This window comes from Helicoverpa zea, chromosome 18 (genome assembly GCF_022581195.2).
Source record: "Helicoverpa zea isolate HzStark_Cry1AcR chromosome 18, ilHelZeax1.1, whole genome shotgun sequence".
Taxonomy (NCBI): Eukaryota; Metazoa; Arthropoda; class Insecta; order Lepidoptera; family Noctuidae; genus Helicoverpa; species Helicoverpa zea.
This window is the reverse complement of record NC_061469.1, coordinates 244775-263793: the sequence shown is the minus strand read 5'-3', so window position 1 is coordinate 263793 and position 19019 is coordinate 244775. Positions and strand designations below refer to the sequence as shown.

At 36.8% G+C, this 19019-nt stretch overlaps 1 protein-coding gene across 1 annotated transcript; it reads right to left on the bottom strand.

Annotated features, from left to right (window-relative positions):
* Positions 1-8756: 8756 nt before the first annotated feature.
* Positions 8757-11563, bottom strand: LOC124638879 (protein charybde-like). Its single transcript, XM_047176012.1, has 3 exons — positions 11212-11563; positions 10386-10731; positions 8757-10269 (listed from the first exon to the last, which is right to left on the bottom strand). Exons 1-3 carry the CDS (start codon positions 11261-11263, stop codon positions 10185-10187), a joined length of 483 nt encoding a protein of 160 aa, XP_047031968.1. The 5' UTR covers positions 11264-11563; the 3' UTR covers positions 8757-10184.
* Between the last annotated feature and the right edge of the window lie 7456 nt (positions 11564-19019).

Genomic DNA, 19019 nt, shown 5'->3' with positions numbered 1-19019 from the left:
TATCATTATAATGTATTCCGATGTCGATCAGGACATACAGACAGACGGCGTACGTGACCTATTGTTATTGAAGCACCTTCGCACTCAAACTCTTCGGTAGACATTTATGGCCCATTGAGGTCTACGGGCCTTAAAATGATGTTTTTAATATTCATCACTTGTACTGAAAACTGTGAAAGGATAAATTGGTAAAACAAAAATATAATTAAAATGTAAAGTGCTTTGTTATCAAGAAAATAGTAACATTAGACCTTCAGAATAAATGAAATTTTATGGTATGTACTATTTAATAATACCAGTTAAAGATCGTAATACACAGTAAAAGGCGCTTACAAAGCTAAGCTTGGATAGAGATTTTTTACTGTTGGTACTTAGTGTAATTTAAAACTGCATACAAACCAGCGAGCAATTTTCTAAAATTAATAGACGATTAATGGTAATGAAAATTAATAAAATTATGAATGTAAGCACAAATAAATATTTATTTCACAAAATTAGCATAATAGCTATTTGGCATTAATACGAAGGATCCCAAGGTTTTTGTAGCTTGCCTATATTCAAACTGTCAATATGTATAGCATCCATCGCTTAGCTTTCATTCCACTCAACGCTAAGCGACGAATTTAAACCTAGTCGGCCAGTGTAATGTAGATGAATTGCCTCAATTGAGCAGATAAGCGTAGATTGGCTAATTGTGAGCGTTATTTTTAGTGTCCGCAAGTGTACGATTAGACTGGCTACTTGCACGTGCTTTCTAGTGTAATGTGGGCAGTAAGGACTTGCCCAGAGTTACCACGGGTTGGGCAACTCTCCAACTTACTTTTGTTCGCTTCTTCATGCCGTAATGGGTGAATAGCTTTCGTAAAATATGGCAAGAAGTTTTTTGGGCAATAAAGATATTTCTTACTGAAAATGCCGTTAAGACCCAATTTAAGAAATTGATAGTTTATGCAGATTTATTATTCTAGGTTTTTCTTTTGCTTTTCGTTTGTTATACTTAATTGTAAAGTTGATCGTAATAGTGATTTATTCTTTCATTTGTAAATAAATCTTGAACTTTAAGCCTCTCTTTTGACAAACTGTCTGCGCAAACACTAAATCTACGGCTAAAACATGCTTGTTCTAATTTGCTTCATACATTCCTCCTGTTTATTATGTAAATAAACAGAGTAAGTAGTTTATTCTGGAGAGCAACGCGTGAGTTTGCACATTTTGTCAAATTAACAACAGTACGAAATGGACGCTTTCGGAACGTTATAATTAGCAGTTCGCGTCCCGTGGGCGGAACATGTGGGAACTAGGTAAATTTACAAGAAAATTACATGAAAATGTCATAGCTCAGAAGTTCACGACTTCTTTCTTAAAAGTACCTGATGGAATTATTCTTGCACCACAAGAATATTTTTTTTTAAGAAAACCACCGTCTACTTTATTCACGTTTATCCAATAGGCAATTCTATTATTATTTTAGAAAAGTTATTCATTTTCCGTACACAGAGCTCGATGCTTTGGAGAAACAACGTGTAAATATGTTCAAGGTAATATCAATTGTCATGGTACTCTTTTTTAGATATTCAGTTAAAGTACATGCTACCATAACCAAGAGGCCATAGTTCCTCTCTCTGCCAGAGTTATGAACAAAACAAAACGCCAAGTTTCGCTTCCTGTTATTCCAACATCAACACTTAAATTTCCATATCAATTAGCCGAGCGAGTCCACAACATCCCACTAGTGTAGGATTACTTGCACCACTACATACTTACATAGACCCACTAATTCAATTTGATGGTCATACACACACACACACAAACGCCTAAAAATAACGCCAAACATGAAGGGCCATTTACAGTACTTACAACTTTAGTTATGCACCCCAAAAACAGAAAAACAACCCATATGTCCTGCTTCATAAGGTTGGAAATAAAACCGTTTGGTTGGGCGGATAAGTTGGTGTATATGAACGATTTTATTACGCTCAGTTAATTTATTTGTTTGTTCGTGCGATGTCGTGACAAAGACAGGCCTATAGTTAACACAGTCAATATGGGCCTTACTACAAAAACTTTAAACCCTGTTTTACGCTTGTCTTATAAAATTTTGGCTGCAAAATGAACCATATGTCAACGTCAGAATTTGACATTTTTTTAGACAAGGCATAAACTGACGTTTAAAAGTTTTTGTGGTAAGACGGTAAGTGTTTAATTCTGTTATTGCAATGTCTGAAAGAGTTTTTTGGAAGTTTTTCAGGCGATCATGGAAAAATAGGAGAGATACAGTAACATGCTATCCATACTGAGATAGTCCTTCGTTTTCGTGAACTTTAAGAGAAATGCCATCCTCTTTCCTTTTAACTCAAAACCAGCCTAATAATACAAACATGCATGTCCCCATTTCACTTAATATACAAACATGCATGTCCCCATTTCACTTAATATGCTGTATAACAATATTTTCTACGATTTTTCTCCAATCTCACTGTAATACAAATGCAGTGCTATTTATACAGCGAGTCACATTTCCCACCCTAGCGGAAAATCCCCGTGTCCTATATAAAAGTTAACTTAACTATCCAAAAGTTTCCACAGCCTCCAAACTAAGTAACATGATTAGTTTTTAATGCTCTTCTCATCTGCCGTGATTGTGTCTAATGAGTCCTTAATATTGGCACCCATTACTAAAATGTTAATGAGTTTGTCTTGATTAAAACGATTTTCCTTTTGTTGGAGTTTTGATATGTGAATAATAATTATGTATGACAGGTATGGGGTACAATTGACAATGCATTACGTACTTAGAAAAATGTTTAAAGAATCTTCAGTGGGAATTTTGTTAGGAAAAGTTACAAATCTTCCAAATCCTTAGTGGTAATCTTCGGTCTTAAACATAAACATGCAAAGAGCTTCTCCACGTGTAAGAATGAAGATAAATCTAGATTACAAACCACACCACTTAAATCAACCCGATATACCGCAGTATTTATTACATTACTTGTAAAAAATAACCTTCAAACGGCACCAGCTAAAAGAAACCAATGAAAAACGTTTAATTTAACAAAACCTGTTCGATTTTCTAAACATTTTCTTCAGTGAAACATAAGTCTCAGTCGGATTGACATTAATAATACAGAATTAGAAATAAGACCCCATTCGGAGAGATTTTGTGCCGAAAATAAACGAATAAACATTGTAAAATTTAATGTTAACAGACGGTCTTACCATTTCATTACAGCATACTGGCCATCAACATTATTATTTTAACCCTTTCTTTATTAAGCATCCATTGAACACTTTATAAGGCAGCTTTTAATGACCCCAATTCAAAGCCAGCGATGGATGATGAATAGTGCGTGTACATCGCTACGGAAGCGGAGGTCCTCGCGCTCGGTACAGGGGTATGGAGTAAATCCAGACTGCTGTCAGTTGGCTGTGGTAAACAACACAATTAAGGCCGGAGTTTCAATTGACGACAACGCGCTTTCCAGCATCAGGCACACTGGAGCACAGTGCCTCACTAACTTCGCAACAAACGAACACTGTGTCGTTGCAGACCGGCAACATGTTCCGTGCCCGCCAGCGGGGAGCATGCGGACTTATTTTAGATCTGGTTGCTATGTGAGCATGTCCAATTTGCTTTTCCTATTTAGAAAAACAAGTGGCTCGTTATGTTCTTTGTGGTTTATGGAAAAATCGCTATGGTGGATTGGGGGCACCGATGTAGTTACTAAATTGATATGGCAAGCATCTCGTTTGGTTCTCGTGTCCTTTTCTGCGTTGTCATTAGCTGTTATTTCATGTATAGCTTCGTGTTCTTGATTACGTGTTTTTGTCCAAGTAGGTGCAGCTCTACGGAGTATGATTCGTTAAGGTTTTTGTCTACTAAACTCGTTTTTGTCAGCTGCTTGACCTTTGTAAACTGATGGTATAACATAACTGGGTAAAAAAGTAATAACAATTTCTTCATAAGTAGGATATCCTGATCTTATCTTCATCAGCGACAGAAATGAGCCTTTTTTGAGACTCGTACAATTTTTGACAAACTAGCCAGATATACCGATTTATACACAGTGTATAATATTATCTGATTTCACTTATAATTTAGTATGAATACTGAAACAAGAGGTGTAGAATAAAACAATAGGTACAATTAAGACTTAGCTAACAAAAACATAGATGTTAATACTGAGATAATTTGGTTAAGTTTTAAGGTAATCGCAGTCATAGAAAAGATACTTGAAGAGTTTATTTTATTATCTTGTTATCTCGAGAGACGTAGGTAATTGTTTTGTTGTCAGCCGCACGTTAGTGGGTAGGTACTAGATCCGGTTGGTTCGAGAGTTGTTTTTTTATTTGAACTGAGAGATTTTAATTAAAGAATACATCATCGAGTCCCGTTACTTACATATTAGAGTCATTTCCGTGAGCTGTTGTTCAATTATAGTCAAATCAGTTTAATGACAGGTATTACACACTAAATACATAGTATATAAAATATTGGTAAAATCAACATCATCATAGAAATCTATGATGCGTGACTTAGAAGAAAAGAATTATTACTTATCTTACTTTTTTTGTTATAAATTCCTAGGAAATAAATTTTAAAACAAGCAACATTATAAAATAAAACAAAACCTCTAGGTATTAAAAGGTGAATCTATTTAAAAAGTGGTTCGTTTCTGAAACGAGTCATTACAAAAAAATAATATGACGTCATGATTCATATACGTTACCTAATTTTAAATACACGGAGATCCTTGTGAAGCAAAAACTTAGGTATATTTTATTTCTTACTGAAGTATAAATTAGCATTAATTAAAAAAAAAACGTTAAAAAGTGAAATCTTTAGATTTTGGAATGAATATCAGGTTTTATCATTACAGACATTTAGTTTTTTATGATTTTCATTTTTTTTTTCACCAATTGTTTTTCAATTAAAGACAATAAATTCGTACTTTGACCACTACGCTGTTAGGTATTACTCATTTAATCTAATTAATTGTATCGAAAAATAATTGCCTTTGCATTATGGAATAATAACTACTTTTAAATAATGGCCGTGTTAGCAAGTTGTTACAAGAAAATTGAGTTAATTAGAAAAGTTGTAACGACCCAACTTCTACTGTTACAACTTATTTTATGGTTCATTAATACTATTCAATAATTATTGGAACACGCAGACTGACTTACGATATTTCACCATTCAGCTGTAGAATCCTACAGCATACGTTAAAAGTAGTTACGCCCGATATTTTTGGATAGTAATTACCTACTGCCAATTAAACGGTGTACCTACCTTTAAAGTAAAAATAAGAAAAGATTTGTTTTCGAATTTGTCATGCGAACAATTAAAATGACGAAACTAATGACTGTAGTTATCTGCTTATAATTGTACTCAAATAAAAACAACTCCACCAGATAACACTGGGTATAAAAACGACTAGTTATTATGAAAGTTCGTTGAAATTACTGAATGGATTTTATCATGACTACCCACTTACTAGGTTGTCAAGTTACGATAATATGTCCTATTTTGAATAACAAAAGCATATTTTGTGACTTTTGACCCTTCTTACATCATCGCTAAGTATAGATTAGCCTCTGCCTACCGTAATTGCTGCTATTTTCTTGTCAAAAGGTCGATACCCCCTGGTTTGTATCACGCAAGTCACTGTTTCAGATCAATTGTACTCGTTAACTACGGAATAATCATTGTCACGAATGCTCTGAGTAGCAGAATCTCCTTAATGAGGTCTCATTTTGCAAAAAGGTCAACTCATAAACAAATGCTAAGCGATTTGCAATTATTTCAATTCTGTTTTTTAGTGTGACATGTGAAAATCTGAACTACGTTTGCAAACTCTTGAAAAATCCTTCCCCACAAACAAATGTTGGAGAAAACCGTTTGTTCAACCCAATCTTCGATAACCAGTGGTTGTCCTATCAGGCCTTGGCAACGGTTAACGTAATCTACGCCACTTACCCCCGGGAGCAGCTGGTCCCCCACGCGACGTGGTCAAACGTCCCCTTATCGCGGGGTAAAGGGGTATTATAGACATCAAGGGGGTACTGCTGATATCGTTGTGTGATATGTCAATAATGGTGTTTCTTCAATGTTGTGTTATGGATTGAAAGTACTGTTCATATTTTGAAAAGTTTATTTGTTATCATCATCTGCGGAGCCTTTGCCCAACTTTGTTTTGGTCAGTTTACAGGTTCCGTGGACGCAACTGTCCAGTGTTTAAGTACACACTAAACTACATATTTGCCCTTCTAAACCAAGTTTTCCAGGCAACCTATTGGTAAGACTGAACAGTCAGATACACAATTTGTCCCAAATGTCATTTTTTCAAATTGATTTGAATTGATCACCAAGGAATATTTATGAAAATGCTAAAAATAGTATGCTGAAATTTTCACTGTACCTATGTGATAAAAGCGTATTCACCTGACGAATGTTCTAAACAAGAACCTAGCCGCTGTTTCTACCCATGTCACGTCCTCAAATTCTAATGCTTGACTCTTTAGATCTTTGATAAACAAACTATAAAATATGTTAATTCATGAATCACCAATTCTCTCTGATTTCAAAACATCGCTAATATTATTGTTATCGATACGAAAGAAACATGATTTTGGAATAATCCGGAATATCTATAACATTATGTTTATGATGGTATCGACATAAATAGCCCGGCCTTAGCAACACTTGTATCAATATTAACTTAGTTGAGTAAATAACTGAACCACGGAACATCTTTCCTGAACATTGATAAACAAAAATATACCTAAAGATGTTTCGCAGAAAGTTTATATTGCTTCGGACTGGATTGATTATTTTGAATATCCATTTTTTTATATTATTTTACGATAATTTTATTCAGTTACTGCAAAACTAACGGAAAAACATGTTTCACTAGGTTCTTCAGCAGCTCTGTAGTACCGTTAAACGATAACAGATGGCGCTATTCACAAGAGGCGTACCTTCACGAGCCGCGCCTAGCAACAGCACGGCAATCAATGCTTTCCAATTCTTTATACATAAATTGATTTCAGTTTAGTGCTTGTAATTTCTATTTAATATACCAAACGGGTTTATTGAAACCATTCAACAACACTCACTTATTATACCTAGGAACGTACCTAACTACTACCTACTTATTATTGCTATTATTTTAATCGCTTTTGCATAAATTATAGTTCATAAGCTAGATCTTACTATTAGAGCCAATCAATATGATAGCTACCGAGTTAATTGAAGATAATTTGTGAGCTAGTGATGTGCCGCGTCGAGAGCTGTCGATATCGATAGTTGTAGCGAAGTGGCTGGTGAGCTCGCTGCGTTACGCGCGTCGCTACAATCATGTCGTTGGGTTGCGGTTAGAAAGTAAAATAACCCCTTGTTTTAGTACCTATAAAATTAAATATTGCACAAATTGCGGGATTTCGTTGTTACCTTAATGGTAATGAGATTAATTTATTTTGAATAGTGGATAGGTAAGTACGTCGAAAACAGTCAATCGTATTCATGATAATCTTAAATGAACATAATTTATAATAAGTAGATATGCAAAGTAACTCGTTAATAATCAACATTTTATTTACGGTCAGCTAAATATACACTTACGTGGAGATAAATAAATCAATTCACAAGTCATAAAATAAATACGAAATACAACAAGCTATAATTCTTTAGTCACACATTCGGAAGTGGTTGCCTATTTTTTAGCGGATTAAAAGTGATAATTTGTGTTTGCCAAAACCGTCCAGTTATATCTGAACGCATAGAATTATAGTCTTTATTTCCTTCACAAAACTGGCGATAATCGCCGACACGCCTTTCTCAAAACGTGTTGCTACGTCAGCTGGTCCATTTCTTTAGAATCGATACAAAGACCTTTGCATGTTAATTTGTTTACTTCGAACGGAACGAATTTATTTTTATGTTTTCACATCCATAAAAACTTTATTCGTTCGCTAAAGTCAACGAAAAAGTGAAGCGAGTCTAACAGCCAAACAAAAATTGATGATTGCTGCTTAATTTTGAATACAATGGATAGAAATAGTCGCAGTCATCTCGTGTGCTGAAGATGGAGTTGTTTATAAAATACTGATCATAGGACCAGATAAAAAGATCGATGGAGCATTTGGCATTTCTTTATATGATGGACATATAAATAAAGAAATGCCAATTTACTGTAAGCAATTCAGCATTTGAAGCTAGAACCTATGTGTTATCCATAGCGCTGTCTTGCATTACTGAGGCACATCAAAGCTATTTGGCAGCCTCCGCCGACACGAGCAGGCAATGCAATTTTTCTCATATCGCAATCGGTACATATTTCGCTTCAGAATTTAGATTCGTAAACTCGCGAGAACATTTACCACCATATGTACAGGTACATGTACGACTGTACCGACTCGCTGATACCTAGGCACTAATTAAAATACAAAAAACACACGAGGATGGGGTTGCACCAATCTGTAGCGAGACCGGCTCCTGAACCGGTCCCGACCGGTCCCAACCGGTCTTATTAAAATATTACCCCGACTCTCTGCTTGTTTTTACCTAGTTTAAATTTATGATAATGTATGGAAACGATGTTCTTGGTTCTCTTTGTTTCTTTAAGTGTCGTCTGTATGGAATATGTTATCTCGCATTGAAAGCGTATTGTTTGCGGATGAGGTAACTGGGTGCGCTCATCCGCATTGTGGGCTTCAGCTCGCGTGTTCAGGAGGAGGAAGGGTATTGAAACAATAAATTTCCATTTTGAAACTATGTATTTTTTTTCTTCAATATTTCTACATTTTCTTTTACGGTCTATCAAATAAATATCAATTATAAACAATTGATACATTTATTATTATTGTTAGTTTTTGTATATGTCGACATTTCAAGTTTTAGAAGTAAAATGTTTTTGTAGCTTTTTAAAATCTTTTTATTTATCGATGAAAGTGAACTCTAGTACTATGATATTGTGCGTTTAAAACACTGGACCCTACAAACATTTAGATTTCGTTTAAAAACGGTTAGTCTATTGATTTACATTTAATGTAGTAATTACACTGGATGAAGAAAATGCAATCTGCAATATTAACATCTCGTCAATTATTATGTACTGTTAGTACAAAATGTATCTCTTATCACCCACTGGACTATAGTAACGCAGCTTCGCGCGGCGATAGAAAATAATCTTACAAAAAATTTCATTTTATATTAACTTAAATAACTTAATACTTTTAATAACTATTAATAATATAACCTGAGATCTTTTGCCTGCGGCACGCGGAGTGCGCGGGGCGGTGCGCGCGCGCGGCCTGCGCCCCGCCCCGCCGCACCCCGCCCGTGCCTCTACTCTCCACTCTATGATACACATCTCTAATATTTATAAATCTGCATTCATGTTTTCACATTCATAAAAAGTAATATTTTTTTCTCGCATTTAAATTTTATACATTACAAAAGTAGTATCACAAACAAATGTACAATTACGAGAACGTACACATATCGGACCTCTACAGAGACCGCCTCTAATAAATACAGTTACGATACATGAAAATACCAACTCTACGCAACTTCACAATAGAATCGAACTCGAAACAAAAAATAATACCTAAGACTATATCGTTCAGGGTATCAGTATCACACGCGCGGCGGCGGCTGAGATCAGAGGGTGCGCACGAACGCCGCCACGCCACTCACGCGACCAACCACCACGACTCACAATCATTAAAATATCCAAAATACGAACAATGATCATACAATGATTAACATAAGTACGAGCGGCGCGGGGGGCGAGCGCAGCGGTGGGCAGACGAGACAACCGGCGTCCGGGGGGGGGGCGAGATCGACGCTCGCCGCCGCGCGCCGGCGCACGCGCGCTCGCGCTCGCCAGCACGCTCGACCGGCGACCGAACATCGGCACACTTTATCGACAACAAAGTGCAGTTCGCGTCACTATCGACCGTGCCCGCGAGTTGCGAGCGACGCAACTAAAACCTGCGCTCTTCCGCGCGCTTATACTACAACTATACGTTACATATCACGCTGTGCTTTTTTTCTCTTATTAAAAATATATAATAATTAATATAATATATAATAATATGATATTTGTTAAAATAACGATACGTAGATATCGAGGAGGGCTGTCAGTCGGCTCGCTCGCATCACGCGCATATCACAGGCGGGTTCACTCTGCCTGGCTCCTGAACAATTTCTTCTTTTCTATCGTGAACTGGGGACTGATGATGATGGTGCCGCCTCGCGTTAAGTTTCTGTAACAAAGGAGAAGGTCCGTTAGTACCGAACGATTGCCCTGTCGCAACTGTTGCTAAGGTGTTGCAAGTTTATCAATGAATTGCCGGTGCATCAGCAGCGGAGCTGAACTTACTTTAAGAATTGCGGCAACAGGCTAGTCCAGTTCGTCGCATCGTGTTCCAGATGTAGATGTATCTCGTGTGTGGTTAATGTGTTGGGGTCTATTTTGAAAGCTGCTAGTCTTCTCCCCGCGACGTCGACTATGACGGCGGCCCCCCGGGAGCCGCAGGGCTCGCCCTCGGCCAGCGCCAGCGTCTGCCGCGAGGCTCGCGCCAGCAGCTCCGCCGGCACCAGCACCTCGGCCGTGGCTAGCTCGCTGGCTCCCTTGGCCGCGCGAAGCTCTCTCTCGAGCCTCTGAGCCAGCGCCGCTTCCGTCGGCACCGGCACCGGCGCTTCCCGCCATGTTGGTCCATTCCAAGCTATAACAATAGAAAACAAAGTTTAGATTTCAACCCTTCATATTAAAGTTTGTCTAAAGTAATGTCCTAACTCCATCGGAAAAAAACTAAGTTAATGCTGTTGCTATATTGCGTTAAAACAAAAGTTGTTTTGATCTAAATTCATGAGTTGTAACTAGATTATAACAAAGTTAGTGCGCGTGTGTCAGTCCGCACCAAGGGCGAGGGAGTGCGGCGCAGCGGAACAGCTGACACGTCAGCTGATACTGACGGCTGGGCCCGGCCGGTGCACACTGCGCTACCCGCTAGTGAGCCGAGCCGGGCCCCTCGACTGGTTGCTGAGGGCTGATGGAGCACCGCTGATGCTGAGCACTAAGTTCTGATCGGCAAGAGTGAGGGGCGAGCGAGCGCAGTGCGCGCGCCGCATAGCAACAACAATCAGCCGGTTAGAAAGCCAGTTCCCTCCCTCGCCTCTCCACTCCGAATAGAAAGTCAACTCACCTTTTTCGCTATTGAATCCGACAAACTGATTCGTGACCGGCAGGATCTCCATGTTTTCCAAATTTTTACTTATATTGTACACTTTTAAACGACGAAAAAATTAAAGCGTTCCGCTGCGGAACTTAATATTACTAGAAAAATATCACAAGTCTCTTTTGTACTGCGAATGCGCACTGAACAGACCGGCTACACACCACCGGCGACTAGTTATCGTGAAGAGATCGATGGGAAATTGATAAAACGTCCGAAGCTCACGACCGCATCAGATCTGATCTCGTAACCATAGGGCTTCGTCACTCGCCCACGGCTCACTATTCGACCCACCCAACCCTGTCGCTCTCTGTGACGGACTGGCGATGCCGGGGAACTTCGCTCGTTATATAGAGGGCCGCGGCGGGGGTGCGGGGCGACGCTCCGCGGGCCGCAGAGGGGGCCCCGCGCGCCAGTTGCGCCGAGCCTCGGTCCGCGGCGGTCGTCTCCACGCCGCTCCGTGCCGGCGCCCGGTACAAGCCGGCCGGCTTCTTTGTTCGCGTCCCACCGATGGGCCGACTCGGTTCTATAGTATAACAAAGTGTTCCTGGGTTCGATTCTCGTGTGTTACTTTTCGTGCTCCTATTCGTTTATGCATCGGTTTCTTTGTTCAGGCTTCTGTCGTTCAGAATTTGCTAGAATGTACAAGTCTGTATGTTGTAACTATCTTTGTACAGTAGATTATGGAAACCGTAGCTATCTGGTGTGTAATCTGCCAGACTGTTCGTACTTTTCTATATCATTAAGATAAAATTTTAGACAGATAAGAGATTTTATTGTTCTTATATTGTGATTATTGTGCATTATGTATGGTAATAATAATATTGTCATTAGGTAAGTTATGAAAAATAGAGGTGTATAAATCCATTGGTTATACATATATAGGACATAGAGAGTTTTTATTTATATCTAGACTTTTGTGCCTAACTGTCTTATCTTGATATCTTTGAAATTGATTCGTTAATCCTCCTCACTTGTTATTTTGTTAGAGATACAAGTTTAGGTCATATCAATAAGTACGAAAAACATCGATAAGCAACAATATGTTCTATTTTCTGACGATAAGATAATTCGCTGCAGCTGATAGCTACTGCATAAACATTCATACAAACGCGGTTGAGAAAGAATAATTAGTTAGAACAAAGGTTTATACCTAACTTGCAAATTTTCAAAACCATGTTACCTGCAGACCTTCCGAAGATCCTCAGTGCATAATTATAATAGAAACTGAAGTTTACAAAACTAACTACACTGACGATGTTACATGAGCAAAATTTGGGTTTTCAATATCATTCCATTAAGAAAAAAATAATATCACCTCATCTTGTCGAGCCAACTCAGACCGAAGAAAAACAAAAATCCTCAAACAACACAATCAACCAATAACAATCGGCCAGGAAAACCGGATTAAGCTTAAACAAACAGATTCCACCAATAAATAATAAACCAAAAATCCATATTCATAAAGAAGTTAATAACTCCCCATAATTAAAGCCAAGTATGACTTTCATGATGTTAACTGAAAACTATAAAAGATCAACCTTCATTATAAAGAAAACAAAGCTAGCAAAAAAATCAAATCCAAGAAGTTAACAGATAGAAATTGCAATTAAATAATAGCTTCAGTTGAAGACACATCGGCAGCCTACTCAAATATAATAGCTTCAGTTGAAGACACATCGGCAGCCGACTCAAATATAATAGCTTCAGTTGAAGACACATCGGCAGCCTACTCAAATATAATAGATGTAAAAAGTGGCGTACGTGACGATCCGCCAGCCGATAGACAATAGCACAATGATTTACTGCGACCAATCCAATACAATAAAAAGGATGAGAACTCCTTCACACAAATACAAGTAGATTCCAAACAAATTCAAGAGGAAATGCAATAACTGTTTACCAAGCTAAACGTTAAACACAAAATAATGCAGCAGAAACCTAGGCTACGGTGATAACAGTCGCAGGTAATTTTGAAAACAATAATGAAATTTCAAATTACGTTGCATCAGCCGACTAGAAATTTCTCTCTGTAAAAACCACTCTACGTGATTACTTGGGCGTACAAAAAAAAGAACCCCGTGGTCAGAATCAGCGTCCCAAATCGTTAAACGTATATTTTGGAACGTTTTCAAACTGATTCCTTTTTTTAATTTACCTCCAAGTTCATCCAAAAGTTTATGAACACCCGAGATATAAAAAGTAAAATATAAGTGTTGACATGAGAATGTGTTGTATAATGTAAATAAAGATTGGCTTCATTATCGCGTGTGTTATCGCGCTGCAAATGTTTTGCATAAATGGAAAAACGTTTTTTCTAACAATCGTCGTTTTAAACGTCTTTTTGCAATGCAAAATGGCAGTAAAAGTAGGCATTGTAGAAAAAAATAACTTTGAAATCCAAGTGCAGAAAACAGAACGATTTCAAATATAATAACTGGAAAGCCACAAAAACAATCGAACAAAAAGAAATGAAGAAAAAAATAGGTTCGGTTGCCAAGCGATGCCGGCCGGCGTCTCGGCCTTGGGCGGACATGAGTCACGATTGACAAGCGCGGCGAATCGCTCGCTAGTCCATGTTCGTGACTGTAGCTCTGTGCTGCTAATGTTAATGCCAATTCATATCTAATCAAAGTTCACGGGTCGATTCTGCTGTTTATGTTTGTGCACCAAACAGTTTGGCTACCATTTTTGTGGTTTCTATCTTTAGATGTTTTTTATAGCTATCATTATCGAGGTGTGCATATCGTTTTATAAAAACTGTGGTTGGTTCTAACAAAAGATTTATATTACTCTTATTATATATTTTCGCTTGCAAAGTTTGAGAATGAGTAAAGTTCATCGGAGAGGTAATAAAATCTTCGCTATCAAGTCTCCTTCCGCACAGTTTATCGTTAAACACACTTAAAAGTAAATGAAAGATAATAATTGAAGAGTTCGCTTCATTATGATACCGGTGTATCTTTGTTTTAGTAACGACAATGATGTAATTGTTCAAACAACCGTAGTGATTATAACATTGTGTACAGTTTCATTGTGTACCGATAGTTTCGTGAATAAACTAATGTTTGTGTCAGATGTGCTGGCGATAAACCGCGATGGCTTATTCCTCTATGCTCAGGACTTCATCTGTGAAACTGACAATCACTCTATCTTTATTAGCCTGGTATTGAACATCATCATTAATTTCTCCTTTCTTTAACTTCAGACACTTCAGAGGCTAATTCGTCATTTCATACTAAAGGTTCAACCATTCTTTGTACCTTCAAAAGTTACTATCATAATCCTATATCGCCAAACCAACAATAAGTTCTATCAAAAGAAAAATGTATTAAACCTCAAAAAAAGAGATGAAGGTAAATTCAACGTAAAAGGGAAGATTAAATAAAACCCAACGGAAATTAAAAGAGCGAGCAACCTGTCGCGGGATTCCCGTTCGCTACACAATACATCCCTTAGCCCCGACTTATTCTTGCGATCCCTACACAAAGGGACAAAAGGGACCAACAACGCACTACAAGTTACATGTCCCAACCTGTTCCTACCTCACTATATTCCCCTCTATTATATTTCAACGTAGCATTCATTCAAATTAATGAAAATTCATGAACAAAAATGATTTTTTTTGTACACAACCCAAATGAAACGACATTGTAATTAATTGAAGCAGAAAACTAAACGAAATAAGTAGTGATATTAGAATAAAGTGTTGAATTGTAAATTATGCTTTGTATTGTCGACACTACAAACATTTGCTTAACGCTGTAAGACGACTATTACAAATAGCTTACTTTGTTTGCAAGTTACTTTGTATGAGCGACATTTTCATTTAGCCGGGTGTTAGGTGATTTATACTGGCAATGTTCTCTGTGATCAGTATTCAGCACTCGTGCATGCTTCATGCCAAGTTTAGGCAACGATTCATTAGCAATTGTAATGTGTTTCTGTTTGTGTCTCGCAAGTAGCCACGTGTATAGTTATTGTATCAGTGTACACTACATGGCCTTGTATGCTTTTAAAATTATCTAACTCCAATATTGTCTCATCAAGATAAGCATCGTAAGCTGACAGGAATTATTATTTGTTATTTACATTTAAATTACTCATATCAGGATCAGGAATATAGCTTTAAATGTTTGTACAAGATATTGTTCTTATGTAAACAGTGCACTTTAATTTTACGATATACGAAAAAACTTGAAACAAAAAGTATAATAAACGTTGTATAACAGATTTTTTGCGTTTTTATTTCTCCAATTACCCACCTTGTTAAATTAGAAAAAATAACAAAGACTAGATTGGGCACGTTATGTCATATTTTTTACTAAAATTAGTAATACCTACCTACCTTTTGTTTTTGTAATCAAGTTTCAACTTAGTCAAGTTTTTGTCTTCTTTTTTTAGTAAGTAATTAAAATTGATTATATTTGAAGATAAATCATCTTCACTTTAGAAACTTATAAATGAAAGCCATTCATCATTGAAGCTTTAAAAATTACGAATCAAATGAGCTACAAATAAAAACTAAAATGCAAGGACATCAGTTGATTGCTGCATAAACTCTAGCAGCCAGAGGAAATAAGTATTAAATACAAACACGATAATTACAATAAATAGGTTATCGCAGTGTTTATATCTTAGGTCATTATGGCACTCCGTGACACACTATTTGGCAATTTAGATATAACAAATGTTAATGATAATGATGAATTTAGATAAGTCTGTCAAGCAGGCTGGCTTAACACTTTCGATGCCCAGCACCCGGGATTCGAGTCGAACCATAGTTCATTCCTTATGCCCGCAACCCGAATACCGAGTCGTCGCTATGTGTAGCTATAGATGCATGTGCTTATGCCCAGGACCCGAATAGCGAGTCCATAGCTAAGTAAGCTGTAAGGGTTGTCAAAAGTAAATAAATGAAATCAATTGAAAAAACATCGCTTTAGTTTATAACGGATTAGAAAACGTAAATTGGTATTATTCCATCCAGTTATTGCTTCACTCCAGTATTGTATTAAAGTTAAAACAAAAGTGCATCTATCGCCTTTTGTGCAATAACGAGATTTATGGTTCTTTATCTCTGGCCCGTAAAATGACAAAGCGCGTCGGCATGTTTTTTGAGATTACGAGTATTTAAACTAAAAACTAGATACTTATTTTCTTTGTTATCCTATGCAGGTGTTAAAACAAAGCACGTCGGCGTTGTATTGATTAAAAAAAAAGCTTACAGAAACATGTAGATAAATCATATTAAGTAAATCTGTTCTAACAATGTACGTTAAAATTAAAAAAATAGTCTCTTTAACAACATAATAAATTAAATAACAAGACGGGATTTATTTTCTTTATTCTGATCAAAAATGCACAATAATTATATTCTAGTAAATTATTTTGGGTAGCCCTACGCTCGGTGGGCGGGGCTTAAGTGAACCCGGACGCCGGGTTTTCGGGCATAAGGGTCCCGTTCCGATACAATTGCGCTGTTGGACTCGAATACCGGGTTGTTGTGTAGTTATACAAAATATTTTTGGGCATGTGGATAGGAATTGCTTTTCGGAGCTGGGCAGCGAAAGTGTTAATGACGTCTGCTCTTAAATTTTGGGTTACACGAGGAACTAGTACTTATAATAAGTTAAACGATAATGTTCAGCTTGAGAAAAATCCAAGTCACCATGAGGCAGAAGATATTACTGAATATTCTACAGATCCGGATGAAGGTGACAAGAGTCTGCCGTCGGTAACAAAACGAGAAAAGTAAGTATTGTCTTGAAAACCAATCAGATTCACAAAGAACAATTGTAAGTATAACAATATAAAAAATCGTCAAGATAATCTATTAAACAATACGAAAGCAAAAGATAAAGGTGCCTTTGCAAATAAATGATATTTTTAATCTTATTCTTATTCAGAAATCAATAATATAATCGAGGAAATTTAAATAAAATGCAATAACACTTCTGTAGAAAATAACCTTATCAAATGACATAAAGATAAATCCCGAAATTTACAGTAAGAATCATTTATAAAAAGCATTATATAGTAGAATTCACTTCTATAAAGTAAACATTATTATTTTTTCCTGAAATCTACTGTCTTTCAGGAAAAAATCAGTATCTATATAAATACTTCCAAAATCCTTTTGTTTGGCATGATTTCGCTGTACTTTCTTGTTATACCGACTTTAAAACAATAAGATTTGACGTCAAATTAACTTTGAAGTTTTGATATTTAAATAGAACTGAAAATGTTCATGTAACAGGCCTAGGTTTACTCAACTGCCAAAATTATGAAATTGGTGAAATCTTACGAAAATCAAAGCTATAATTTTGGTGATCGGTTCCAAAGTAGTAGATGTTCCAGCTGGCACAACTCCAAGTATCGCAACTCAGTACCTACAATATATTATTTCTTGTTGTGCCATTATTTTGTATAACATTTAACATATATTAACATTAAATGAACCTTACATATTTAATAAGGCACCTAGCTGTAATAAAACAATACAATGGCTTAGGTAAATTAAATAAACCGATTTCCATAACAAAACACATCTAGAATACAAACAGTAATAACAATACAATTGACTCAGCAGCGAACATCGAGGTTTTGCTTCAAATAAAACGAGTTTATTCAATAAAGTTTCATTTTTGCGATGAAAAGCAATCAGAAAGCAATAGTGCTGAGCATCAGCAACTAGAAAGTTGTCAATGAATTGCCGGCCGACACGGAAGGGGTGAAAACGATTATACTGGCAATAAGCCGACCCTTTCACCCCTTGAATGAGTCGTAAAAGTGCTTATTGAATCATTTTATTTAGAAAATGTTAGCTTCAAGTTTCGCTTTTCTGTTTTTTTTTTCAAGGGTAAACTGCTGAAGGAGTCGAAATTGGTTCGCTCTGTATTTAAGAACTTATTTAACTTTTCTTTTATTTTTATTCGCTAAAAGCTTTTATTTTAGTCGAACAAATAAATTATTACTCTTCTTTATTTGGGAGCGCTTTCTTTTTACGTTGATGTTTAGCTATCGGTTTATAAACACGGTTACTGGAAGCGTACGCAAAAATCAATATCTGTTTTCCTGACAATGTCTGCGTTGCCTTGAATAACTAAAAACCGTCAGCAAAAAGCCTGCTTCGACAAAAAAGGTTTGCTTTTATTTTAACAAAATAAGCTCCGCTAACCCAATTCTATTTGAATGTAAACGAAACAAAGTTTATTTTTAAATCAAGTTGCTAACCCCAAACATCCCCGAGCTAACACCCCACGCACGGGGCGACCGGGGCGACCGGGGCGACCGGGGCAAACCGAAATTACTAACATTTGAGGTTATTTCATATGATTTACGACCAAAATTATATCCTTTATTGCCATTACTGTATTTGAGTTAAGCGATTTATAATTATTATGGGTTTACCTTCAATGGCCGCGATTCCATATATAGGTACGTATATGAGGATAGCCAGTGATTGCGTTATGGAAACACATTTATTTACCCACTTTACTACTAAAAGTTGGGTCAAAAGTAACTACTTACGGCTTCGCTGTAATGACTCAATTAGTCCAGTTTTGTGTCATGAATATAATGTCGTATAAACATTATCATTATGATACCCACCGGCAATTTTAACTAAAACTACTACCAGGGGTTTTAAACTTAATGTTAGTTTAGTATTGTTATATGTGGATTAATGAAAGAGGCTTACAAAAATAACCAATATTGGAGTGCATACCTAGAATTAAAAACGGTTTGTACGCACGCTTGTATTTCGTAACTACACT